Source organism: Megascapheus bottae, chromosome 4 (genome assembly GCF_031878675.1).
Source record: "Megascapheus bottae isolate mThoBot1 chromosome 4, mThoBot2.hap1, whole genome shotgun sequence".
NCBI classification, from domain to species: Eukaryota; Metazoa; Chordata; class Mammalia; order Rodentia; family Geomyidae; genus Megascapheus; species Megascapheus bottae.
Genome location: NC_143512.1, coordinates 54,133,002 through 54,145,769, shown reverse-complemented (window position 1 = coordinate 54,145,769; position 12,768 = coordinate 54,133,002). Strand labels below are relative to the sequence as shown.

The following is a 12,768-nucleotide window of genomic DNA, read 5'->3' as shown; positions in this document are numbered from 1 at the left end:
AATGTTTAATTGTAGGAGTTAGTGTCCTAACTAAGTACCACAAATCAAATAGAATCAAATAGCGTATAACTATAATGTAATAGAATGAAAGCCATTTCAGGTCAGGTAGTCCTGAAAACTAAATCTATTTTGAAGTGGACAAAATTGGCTGAGCTTTAAATTTTTGTCTCTCAGATGGAAATATGGGGAAGTTAGTGGTATTGTGTTCCAAGTAGTACTGGAAAAGAAATAAATAGTGGTAAAGAAAAGCAGAGTGTGATTTTACATTTTAAAGTCAGTTTTGCATTGTGAACAAAGTTTAAATTGGAAGCTATTGGTACTTAATTAATTGACATTAATTCTTTTGATCTCGGTATTCCTTGTAGTGTAATCGCTCAAATTCCTCTTCACCTGTTGACAAACTTAATCAGCAGCCTCGTCTAACCAAACTGACAAGAATGCGCACTGATAAGAAGAGTGAATTTTTGAAAGCATTGAAAAGAGACCGAGTGGAAGAGGAACATGAAGATGAAAGCCATGCTGGCTTAGAAAAGGTAATTGAATTTGCACTGATACTTTTTAGGCCTTAACATTACCCTGGAATATTTTATATAATGGAATTTTTATCTGCCCAAAGAGAAATCCTGATATCTATTTGAATATTATTTTTATAAATAAGGCTGTCCTTTCTAAAGTAGGTTTTTCTAACTAATTTGCATTTCCTATGCAAAAATACATGTTTATTGCCTATGCTTATTGGATTGAGGTCCTCGAGCTTGCTTGGTTTTGCTTTCCCACTGGGCAATCTACTACTTGTGCTGAGACTCCAGTCCTAGTCTTGGATTTTTAAAAAAAACATACATTAAGTAGGCATTTGTGGGTTTCATTATGTCATTTTCCTATTTTGTTTTGGCTGGTTCTGGATCTTGAACTCATGGCTTGGGCACAGTTCCTAGAGCAACAGTACTACTTTCAGTTTCTTTGGTGGTTAATTGGAGATAAGAATCTTTGGGCCTTTACTGTCCAGGCTGGCTTCAGACTCTAATCCTCAAATCTCAGCCTTTTGAGTAGCTGGAATTACAGGTATGAGCCCTGGTGCCCAGCTCATTATGACATCTTCATGTACATGTTTTGTTGGTTGTATTTTTATAGTAGTGTTTCATTATGTAGCCCAGGCTGAACTTGTAATTCAGTAATGCTCCTGCTCTAGTCTCCTAAAAGATGAAATGATAAAACATGTATCATTTGCTCTACTTTAAAAAAAAAAAAGAAAAAGAAATTTAGGAGCCAAAAGTGTGGCCTAGTAGTAGAGCGATCACCTAGCATGTGCTAATAAGCCCTGGGTTTGATTCCTTGGTACCATATATACAGAAAAAGCCCAAAGTGTTGCTGTGCCTCAAGTGTTAGAGAGTATTTGCTTTAAACAAAAAGTACCCAAGTTCCCAGGCCCCAAGTTCAAGCCACAGGACTGGCAAAAAAAGAGAAAGTTTTCCTTTTTCTCTGTCTTCATCCTCATTCTTTTGGCTTTACTAGGTTTACAAAGTTTTGAAAATCCCATCTCATTTTGGTTTTCTGTTGTTGGGAGAATGTCTTTAAATTTAATGATGATAGTAAATATATTCTTTTTTTAAACCAGTCCTGGACTTGAGCTCAGGGCCTGAGCACTGTCCTTGGACTTTCTCAAGGCTAGTGCTCTACCCCTTGAGCCTCAGCGGCACTTCTGGCTTTTTTCTATGTATGTGGTACCGAGGAATTGAGTCCCTCCCTGTCTTCGTGCATGCTAGGCAATCACTCTACCACTAGGGCAAACTCCTGGCCCCATAAATGTATTCTTAATGGGAATCAAGCCAAGATTTAAATTCTTAGCTATGTCCTTTAAATTTACTATTTTTAACTCCCTAAAAATCAGGATGAAGACTCCTTTAATTTGCATAACAGCAATAGTACTCACCAAGAAAGAGATATAAACAGAAACTTTGATGAAAATGAAATTCCACAAGAGAATGGCAATGCCTCAGTTATTTCCCAGCAAATCATTCGGTCTTCAACCTACCCACAAACTGATGTTCTTTCCAGTTCACTTGAGGCGGAACACAGGTTAGTATGCAAGGTTTCAACTATTGTACAGTTCTTTTGTGACTATTGATTTTTGTAATGCTGGCTACTGAAGCAGAGGCTTGGCATATCTGTTGAGGTATAGTTCAAGCCCCTAACTTAATATGTGTATTGAGATATTTTTTATTTACCATAAAATTTACTTGTTTTAAGTGTATTAATTGTTTTAAGTCAATTTTTAGTATACTTACAGAAATTCAGCTGCTATTACAGTCAAATATTAGAACATATCTACCACTCCATAAAGAACATGTCCACTTAAGATTTATGCTTTATTTTCATTTTTTCCTAGGTAACCTGTACTAATTTTTTTTTTGCCTTTTAGATATAGTTTATATACACAATTGTTTTATGTCTGTTTAGGCTTTTTTTTTTTTTTTTTGGCGCCAGTCCTGGGACTTGAACTCAGGGCCTGAGCATTGTCCTTGGGCTTTCCTCAAGGCTAGGGTTCTACCACTTGAGCCACAGTAACAGTTCCGGCTTTTACTATGTATGTGGTACTGAGGAATTGAACCCAGGCCTTCATGCATGCTAGGCAAGCACTCTTCTACAAGGCCAAACTCGCAGCCCTCTTACTTAGTTTTCTTGACAAAGCATATTTTCAGATTAATTGGAATTTTTAGGCCTTCAGCATTTATTTATTGATTGATTGATTGATTGATTGATTGTGAGTCATGGGGCTTGACCTCTGGGCCTGGGCGTTGTCCCTGAGCTCTTCAGCTCAAGGCTACCACCCTACCCCTTAGCCACTGCCCCACTTAGTTTTCTGGTGATTAATAAGAGTTAAGAGTCTCATTGTCTTTAGTGCTGGGACTGGCTTTGAACAGTGATCCTCAGGTCTCAACCTCCTGAGTAGTTAGGATTACAGGCATGAGCCATCATGCTCGGCTTTTTTCTTTTTTCTTTTTTTGTGTACTAAGATCAAAGTCAGGGCTACACATCTGTGAGGCCACTTGAGTCATACCTTCCACACCTTTTATTGACTTTTAGTTGGCTTTAGTTTTTACCTCCTCTCACCCCATGGTGGGATTTTAAATTCAGCCTTTTTCCTTGCTCAGTAGGCACTCTACTCATTCCAGTCCTATTTTTTTTTGCCATTCTGGGGATGGTGTCTTAATGATTGTTTTGTGTTTTTTTTTTAACTATACTGGTCTGGAACTGTAGTCTCCAACCTTTACTTTGGCTTCTCTTCTCCCCCCCCCCCCCCCCAATTAAACTTCAGACTTTGGTCCTGATTAGCTGTTTAGCTGGAATTACAGGTTTTTCATCTTGTTAGTTGGTTGAAATTGGGGGCCTTATTTCTTTTTATTTATTCTTGCCTGTGTTGGTATTATGGATGTATTTGTACCCCTGGTTTTTGTTACTTTTATAGCTATATGGTACACTGTAACACATTGTGTTTTAAAATTTGTTCATCAGCTAATAAAGCTCAGTTACTTCTACAACTGTTATGGATAATGCTGTGCTATGAGCATTCATATACACTTATTTCTGTGAACATATTATTGTTGGAGAGATATTTTTTTCTCTTTAGTTAAAAATGTTATAGCCTTTAGATTTCCAGTTTTAATTTTCTGTTAAAAACAAGTGTGATATATCTGTCTCATGGTTTTATAATTTTGGTAATGTGTGTGAGTATGTGAGTGTGAATGAGTGCATGCTTACTCATGCTTCAAAGTCTTGCTTGGCCTTTTCATCTCACAGCTGACACCGCAACACTTAAGCTCTGCCTCAATTTCTCTTTTGTTGCCATTAATTGGAGGTGGAGTCTCTTCTGGCTGGATTCAAATCTCTATCTTTCAATTGGCCTGACTACCCAACTACCATAAACTTTTAAGTGTGATTTTAGTGTCACAATGCATGTTTTCTACTCTAGTTGAATTTAACAGTGAGTTGTCAGATACCGTTCTTAACGATAATTATTTTGCTTGAATGATAAATCAGAATATTAAATACTAAATAATCAGGGGTCTATATCATTCTGAAAAAATAAGAGTAATACTACTTTGCCCCCTCCTACTCTCATTATTTTGTTACTGATAATAAAGTCCAGGGCCTAGATACATGCTAATCATATTCCTGCTGAGTCACATCCTTAGTTCAATCCTTGTTTTTATTTCCTTTGTAATGTTTAAGTGTTCTCATCTATATTGCTGTTGAGTTATTGAGTTTTAGAAGTAAAATAGTAAAGGTGTAGATCTAGCAAAAGCAGTTTAGATTTACTAGTTCTGGGTCTATTTGCTCTGTATTAGATGGCATTGAATGGTAATTGTGTGGAAATACCACTTTAATGAGAGATCATATATGTTAAAGTTTAAAAAGTACAGTTAGAAAAGATGGTAATGGGATTGAAATCACAATAATATTCACTTGTCATATTTTGGTTCAGAAATTGGAGTTTGATGTTATTAGCTTGAGAGACTGAAACTGAAAAAAATCTTGTTTCCTTCATTTGCTGTGAAATAGGCAAGTTTTCCTTATGTGACTTCGATAAGTCACTTGGAAGATAAGGAGAACAAGTTAAATTTTTAAAATTTATTTATTTATTTTTTGCCAGTCCTGGACTTGAGCTCAGGGCCTGAACCCTGTCTTTGGGCTTTCTCAAGGCTAGAGCTCTACCATTGAGTCTCAGCACCACTCCTGGCTTTTTTCTATGTATGTGGTACCGAGGAATTGAACCTGGGTCTTCGTGCATGCTAGGCAAGCACTCTACCACTCAGCCAAACTACTGGCCCCTTAAAATTTGTTTTTATTTTATTTTAGTGGGTCATGCGTCTTAAACTCTGGGCCTGGGTACTGTCCCTGATCTCTTCTGCTCAAGGCTACTGCCTTACCTCTGGAGCTGCTAATTTAGCCTAAAGGAATGCAGTTTAAAAAAAAAAATCTCAAACCTACCAGTACAGGCCTAATATGAAGCAGAAAGTATGAAGTTACTGAATAATATGCATTATAGCTTTTGGTACAGTGTTCAAACTGGTCTAACTATTTAAAATGGTGAAATTCTGTCAATCTTAAGCTCTGTTTACCTAAAAGTATTTTCATTAAAGAAAGCATATTTGTCATTTTTTACTTGCTTTAATCCTTAATTAGAGCTTTAAAATTATTTTTCTGCTAATAGAGGATATATCTCTTTCAAATTTATGTGTTGAGGATAATTGACAAGCCTTTAAAAGATGACATGAGTAGAGGAATAAGTTATACAATACAGGATAGGGTTGGGCCCTGGTGGTTCTCATGCCTGAAATCTTAGCTATTCAGGAGGCTTGCATCTGAGGATTGGAGTTGGAAATCAGCCTGGGCAGTAAAGTCCCTGAGACTCATCTCCAGAAGTGGCACTTTGGCTTAATGTGGTAGAGCACTAGCCTTGAGCAAAACAAAAAAGCTCAGAGATAGGCCCTCATTCAAGCTCCACAACCAACTTTAAAAAAAGGTTTAAGAGCTGGGTGCTGTAGCTCATGCCTGTAATCCTAGCTACTCAGGATGCTGAGATCTGAGGATCAAGGTTCAAAGCCAGCCTGGGCACAAAAGGACCTGAGACTTTTATCTCCAGTTAGCCTCTAGAAAATGGGAAGTGGGGCTTGGCTTGAGAGGTAGGGTAGTAGCCTTGAATTGAAGAACCCAGGGACAACACCCAGGCCCAGTGGTAGGGGGTGTAGCCTTGAGCTGAAGAGCTCAGGGACAGCGCCCAGGCTGAGTTCAAGCCCCATGGACGCCCCCCCCCCAAAAAAAAAAGGATAAGAAAACCCATGCAAATCTTTTCAAATTAAAAAAAACATAACACGTTGCCAAGAATTGAACAGTGGTGGCATGGAAGAAAAAAGGGAGAAATAATCTTACATTTAGTACAGTAATTGGAAAGATTTTCTTGGGCTCTGTGGCTCACACACATCACATAATCCTAACTATTGCTTAGTTCCTTGGGAGGTGGAGATTGTGGTTTGAGGCTAACCCTGGCCTGGGTCATTATTTCAAACCATAACAAGTTGAATGTAGTAGCATACGTCTATTATCTTATATATGCAGAAAGCCTGAAATGGAGGGTGGCAGTCCAGGCCTGCATAGGATATTGGGGAAAACAAAGCAGAAAGGTTGGACTATGGCTCATATGGTACGGTGTTACCTGCACCTGAGGCCTAGTTCAATTTTTAATACCGTTATTCCATCTGTCTTCTCAAATTTTTTTTTTAGGCCTTTCCTATTACAAGTTTCTAGCTTATAGAACCTATGATACCTACAAATAAGCAATTCATTATTATCAAAGGTAGCTTATTTAACTTAATCCAAAAGACTTTGTGAAGTTTACGTAATGGATCGTGTGTAATGTATTTCCAGGCAAGCACTCTACCATTAGGGCATGTTCCCAGCTCGTGTATTTTTTTTATTTTTTTTTGGTTGGTCATGGGACTTGAACTCTTCAGCTCTTGAGCTGAACTCTTCAGCTCTTGAGCTCTTCAGCTCAAGGCTACCGCCCTACCCCTGGAACCACAGCACCACTTCTCTTTTCTGGTGATTAACTCGGGCTAAAGGTCTCACTGACTTTAGTGCCTGGGCTGGCTTTAAACCCCCAGACCCCAGCAACTTGAATAGCTAGGATTATAGGCATGAGCCACCTCACCTGGCTCTTGGTATGTAAAATAAATGGACTAGAGCTGGGCATGTTGACTCACCCCTGTAATCCTAGCTACTCAGGAAGCTGAGATCTTAGGATCTTGGTTCAAAGCCAGCCTAGGCACAAAAGTCCATGTCTGTGAGACTTCTATCTCCAAGTAATGACCAGAAAAACAGAAGTGGTGTTGTGGCTCAAGGGGCAGGGCAGTAGCAGTCTTGAGCTAAGGTACAGCGCCCAGGTCCAGAGTTCAAGCCCCATCACCGACATAAAAAATGAACACACACACACACACTCTTATAAGTTAAACTTAATTCTTCACTTCTTCTCAGATTGTTGAAAGAGATGGGCTGGCAGGAAGACAGTGAAAATGATGAAACTTGTGCTCCTCTAACTGAGGATGAAATGAGAGAATTCCAAGTTATTAGTGAGCAGGTAAGAAAACCCAAGACATTTATTTAATTTCGTTGTGGTTCTGTGGTACTTGCTTGTTTTTTTTTTTTTCCTTCCACTCAAGGCTGTTGCTCTAGCACTCAGGAATGTTTTCCTCAAATGTTTTAGAATGCCCTCTCCCCTTTTTTTTCCTTTTTGGTGGCACTAGGGTTCGAACTCCGGGCCCTCTTACATGCTTGCTAGCTGATACTCTACCACCTGAGCCATGCTTTCAGTCCTAAAATGACCCTTTCTTAATTAAAATAATATAAAGGTAAGAACTGTAGTAAAAAGACAAGTTTATTGTTTTTAGAATTTGTTAGATAATCAAATTTTGGTCAGACTTGACTTTGTTTTAAACAAATCTGCAATGATGGTTTTGTATGCAGCAGTTAAATGTTGATATTAAAAAATGTATTTGATTTGTATTCAAGATATTTCTTAGTTGTTTTGGCCTGGATGATAAACCTTGATGACTTCCTAACTAACTTTGCCTTTGATCATTTTCCTTATATAAGCACATTCTTTCCTAAAGCATCTTGTTTTAGGTCCCCGTAATTTCAATCTCAATTCCCCCCCCCCCCCCCCCCCCCCAGTCCTGGGCTTGAGCTCAGGGCCTGAGTACTGTCCTTGGGCTTTTTCCTCAAGGCTAGCTTTCTACCTCTTCAGCCACGGCACCACTTCCGCTTTTTCCTATGTATGTATACTGAGGAATCGAACCCAGGTCTTCGTGCAAGCACTCTACCACTAGGCTAAACTCTCAGTTTTTATTATTATTATTACTACTACTATTATTATTATGATTATTATTATTTTACCTTTTTTTTGTGGGGAGGGGGTGCTGATCCTAGGGCTTAAAAAACTCTTGGCCTGAACTGCTGTTGCTCAAGGTTAGAGCTCTACCACTTAGCTATAGTACCACTTCCAGCTTTTTCATTACAGATAAGAATCTTAGACTTTTCTGCCTGGACTGACTTTGAAATTTGAACTATGATCCTCAGATCTCAGGCTTCTTAGTAGCTAGGATTACAAATGTGAGCCACCAATGCATGACCTTACACTTCTACATTTTTGAGATTTTATTAGGAGATTATTTGCTGAATATTATGGTATAGGCCTATTTGGAGGATAAGAAAGGTAGATCATTAGCTGAAGGCTTATATAGGTTGCAAGTTGGAATTCAGCTTGAGTTATATAATGAAACTGTCATTCACCTCCTCTCACAAAAGCAGAAGAGTTGGATTTTCCCAGATCCATTAAAGATTTACTTACTTGCTTATTTTTGATGATACAGGGTTTTAAACTCAGGACCTCATGCTTGCTGGACAAATGCTATACTGTTAAGCCAGTCTCCCAGCCATTTTTCTGTTGCACTGAATGTTTAGAGATGATGTCACTCTTTTTCTCCCAAGTATGCACCTAGGTTTCAGTCCACCTATTTCTGGCTTCCTGTTGTATGTAAGCTGGGATGACAGATGTGTTGCATCTACATGTGTTAAGATCAGTTACAGATCTTTCTACCCCAGCTGACCTAGAAACTTGTTTTTTTTTGCTCAAGCTGCTAGGATGACAGGTACATACTACTGCACTTAGCTATGAATTTGAAAGGTGCTTGCCACCTTCAATTCAGGGTTTAAACACTGTCCTTGTGCTTTCTCAAGGCTAGCACTCTACTACTTGAGCCACAGTATCACTTCAGTCTTTTCTGTGTATGTGGCCTCCACTCCCTGTCCAGCCTTCAACTTTTTTACTTCAGCCTTTTACCTTAGCAAGGATTATAAAGCATTAGTCTCTGCTGATAGGTGCATTTTTTTCCCAAAATAGTTACCTTAATATAGAGCTGCTTCCCCTCCTTCCCTCCCTCATTCATTTTTCTGGTGCTGGTACTAGGACTTAGAACTCAGGGTCTGGGTTCTGAATTTTTGTGCTCAAGATAGTATTCTACTTGAAGTATAGCTGTACTTTTTGCTGGTTAAAATGGAGATAAGAATCTCACAAATTTTCCTGCTTGGGCTGGCTTTTTAGAACTGTGATCTTCAGATATCAATCTTCTGAGTAGTTAGGATTATGAGGGTGAACGCTATTGATGCCTGGCAACAATCTCCCTTCCCCCTCTCCCCTCCCCTCCCCTCTCCTCCTCTCCCTTCCCCTTCCCTCCCCTCCCCTTCCCTCCTCTCCCCTCCCCTCCTTTCCTCTCCTCCTCTCCCCTCTCCCCTCTCCCTTCCCTCTCCCCTCCTTCCCTCTCCCCTCCTTCCCTCTCCCCTCCTTCCCTCTCCCCTCTCCCCTCCTTCCCTCTCCTCTCCCCTCCCTCTCCTTTCTCCCTTCTCCCCTCTCTCCTCTCTCCTCTCTCCTCTCTCCTCTCTCCTCTCCCCTCTCCCCTCTCCCCTCTCCCCCCCTCTCCCCTCTGCCCTCTGCCTTCTGCCCTCTCCCTTCTCCCCTCTGCCCTCTCCCTTCTGCCCTCTCCAGTGTGTGTGTTTGTGTGTGTGTGTGTGTTTTGGCTGTGTTTTCTCAAACTTTGCTTTGTTCTTAGTTTTTTTTTTTTTTTGGTCAGTAGTGGGGCTTGAACTCAGCCTTGGTGCTGTCCTTGAGATCTTTTATGTCAAGGTTACCAACCTATTCCTTGAGCCACAGTACCACTTCCTGTTTTCTGGTGGTTAGTTGTTGATAAGAGTCTCATAGACATTACTGCCTGGGCTGGCTTTGAACCATGCTCTTCAGATCTTTACCTCCTGAGTATCTAGGATTACTGGTGTGAGCCACCGTGCCCGGCTTGTGTTCTTAGTTTTACAGTGAGTTTTGGAGAATGATCATTGGGTCTCCTCTTCCTCTTTGTCATGGGGCTTGAACTGTGGGCCTGGGCGCTGTTCTTGAGGTCTTCAGCTCAAGGTAAGTGCTCTTACCACTTGAGCCACAGCATCACTTCTGGTTTTCTAGTGGTTAATTGGAAATGAGAGTCTCACGGACTTAAGTGCCTAGGCTGGCTTTGAACTTCGATTCTTAGATCTCAGCCTCCTGAGTAGCTAGGATTACAGTTGAGAGCCACCAGTGTCCAGCCTCATTGGTGTTCTCTAAACCGTGACATTTGCAAAGACAATTTTCCTTTCTTTTTGTTCTTATTACTTCCAACTAAATTTATTTTTGAGGCTGGGATTATGGCTTACTGGTCAAGTGTTTGCTAGCATGCATGAATCCCTGGCTTCAATTCCTATTCCTTGTATCACATAAAAACAGAAAAGCCAGAAGTGGCACTATGGCTCAAGGTAGAGGGCTAGCCTTAAGCAAAACGCTCAGGGGCTGGGAGTTTGGCCTAGTGGTAGAGTGCTTACCTTGCATGCACGAATACCCAGGCTGAAATGGTAGAGAATGCTAGCCCTGAGAAAGCCCAAGTACTGTGCTCAGGCCCTGAGTTCAAGTCCCAGGGCTGACAGTTAAATTTTATTTTTTCTGTGCTTCTCCCCCCCCCCCCCCTCCAATTTTACTTTTTCAATCATGGGGCTTGAACTCTGGGCCTGGGTGTTGTCCCCTGGGCTCTTCAGCTTAAAGTTATCTTTGCTACCACTTTGAGCCACAGCACCACTTCTGCTTTTTGTTGTTTTTGTTTTTCCCCTGATGATTAATTGGAATATGTGTCTCGTGGATTTTCTTCCCAGGGTTAGCTTTGAACCTCAGTCTGTAGATCTTAGCTTCCTGAGTAGTTAGGATTATAGGCATGAGCTAGAGTTTTTTTTTTTTTTTTCTTTTTTCTGCGAGTCCTGGGCTTGTGCTCAGGGCCTGAGCATTGTCCTTGGATTTTCTCAAGGCTAGAGCTCTACCACTTGAGCCTCAGCACCACTTCTGGCTTTTTTCTATATATGTGGTACCGAGGAACCGAACCTAGGTCTTCATGCATGCTAGCAAGCACTCTATCACCAAACCAAACAGCTGGCCCCCATTTTTTTTTTTTTTTTTCCTCTATCACCAAACCAAACTCCTGGCCCCTATTTTTTTTTTTTTTTCTTTAATTTGGGTTAACCATTTGTTTTCTGGTGATCTTTTTGGCTTGACATAGTTCTTGTTTTCTCTGTTTCAGAAATAGAGGTCTATTATTTTTTTTCTGTTATCTTAGTTTCTGCAGAGAAGCATTCTGTTATTGTTTGTATACCTTTATTTTACATATAAATAAAGCAGAATATGGGGGGTGCATTATATGAATAATGGTAATAGCTATAATGGTGGCTGAATATATGTTTAGGCCATATCTGAACATTTATTACTTAGTTCATACAAGGGATTGAAAATTTAGAAAGGTTTAATACACTGGTTATTATGACAATCAGGGCTCATCTTTATTCTGTCTGGTTAGAAAAATGTGTACAATATATTAATTTTATAACATTTTGTTTTGTCTATTTAAATATTGTATTTTCCAGCTAATGATTTAGTATCTAGAATATTGAAAAAAAGCACAGATTAAGTTAGTTTTTATTTGTTGGTATGTTTCACTATTGCAGTATTCCTAACAGATAACTCTTGTAAAATAATGTATATTTGAAATTTTAGTTACAGAAAAATGGTCTGAGAAAAAATGGTATTTTGAAAAATGGCCTGATCTGTGACTTCAAGTTTGGACCCTGGAAAAACAGCACTTTCAAACCTACAATTGAGAATGATGACACAGAAACAAGTAGCAGTGACACGTCAGATGATGACGATGTGTGAAGGACTTCTAACAGCTTTAGAAATTTTAGCGTGGCACATCTCTCATGCAGTTTGGGGTGAATTGTAAAAATGAAGAACTATAATTTATGTAGTGAAATGCCCCATTAGAAGATGATTTTTTGGGGGACTTCATTATGAAGAAAACCAAGAATGTTGTGTTGGGCTATGTTGAACATTATTTCTTTGTAAATGAATGTTGTAGAAATGAGGACTTTGGTTGATCCAACATTGACTTTCTTCATCACTGCAGCATTTCTCTGACTAGCAATGTGACTATGTAACAAATGAGATTTTTCTCATTTAATAATAAAAAATTGTGTAATGTTTTGCAAAGCTTCTGTCTTAAAATGTCCAGGTCTTAAGAAAAAAGGCAGCTTACAGTTTTGCTTGCGGAACCCTATTTTTTTCGTACTGTGGAAACTTTCAAGTCCGCATTGTGCGCCGTGCGCCTTTCCACTTCCCTCTGAAACAAGATGAAAACAAAAGAAAAAAAAATTTAAAAAGGAAAATGTAGCATGTTGGCTAAAACAGGAGCAAAGTGCACTAAAACCTTAATTTCCTGAACTTAGCTGTTTTACTAGTCACCTTTAAAATAGAAATTGCTCTTTAGCCATTTATAGTATAATAAATGTTACAGGAGAGACTTGCCAAACTTCCAGATTTTAAGAGGTGAGTTTCAAGAGTTTTATTTGGATATGTTGTTAGGTTAGGATTTTCAGAGTTGATGGGAAAGAATATTGTGGGAAAACTTATTTTGATAAATTATTACACATACAGAAGAACTGATCACACTAACTGGATCTGTCCACAACATGGAAAATAAAACTGGATTTTCAGAATATTGTTGTTTTCTGTACTGTTCAAGGTACTGGTCTCTAAAAACGTTATTCACTTTGGAGTTTATCTTTTGAGGTTAAAAAAAAAAGCTCTTTTTTCAC

The 12,768-nt window shown here is 39.3% G+C and overlaps 1 protein-coding gene across 4 annotated transcripts in view; it reads left to right on the top strand.

Annotated features, from left to right (window-relative positions):
* Gpbp1 (GC-rich promoter binding protein 1) overlaps window positions 1–12,163 on the top strand; it is a 56,146-nt gene extending 43,983 nt beyond the window's left edge. For all 4 annotated transcript variants that reach the window (XM_090331921.1, XM_090331922.1, XM_090331919.1 and 1 more), the window contains 4 exons: window positions 366–533; window positions 1,889–2,076; window positions 7,033–7,135; window positions 11,672–12,163. In XM_090331921.1, coding sequence (XP_090188047.1) covers window positions 366–533; window positions 1,889–2,076; window positions 7,033–7,135; window positions 11,672–11,830 — 618 coding nt within the window. In that variant the 3' untranslated portion in view covers window positions 11,831–12,163. The remainder of the gene's footprint in view (window positions 1–365; window positions 534–1,888; window positions 2,077–7,032; window positions 7,136–11,671) is intronic.
* Window positions 12,164–12,768: the final 605 nt, after the last annotated feature.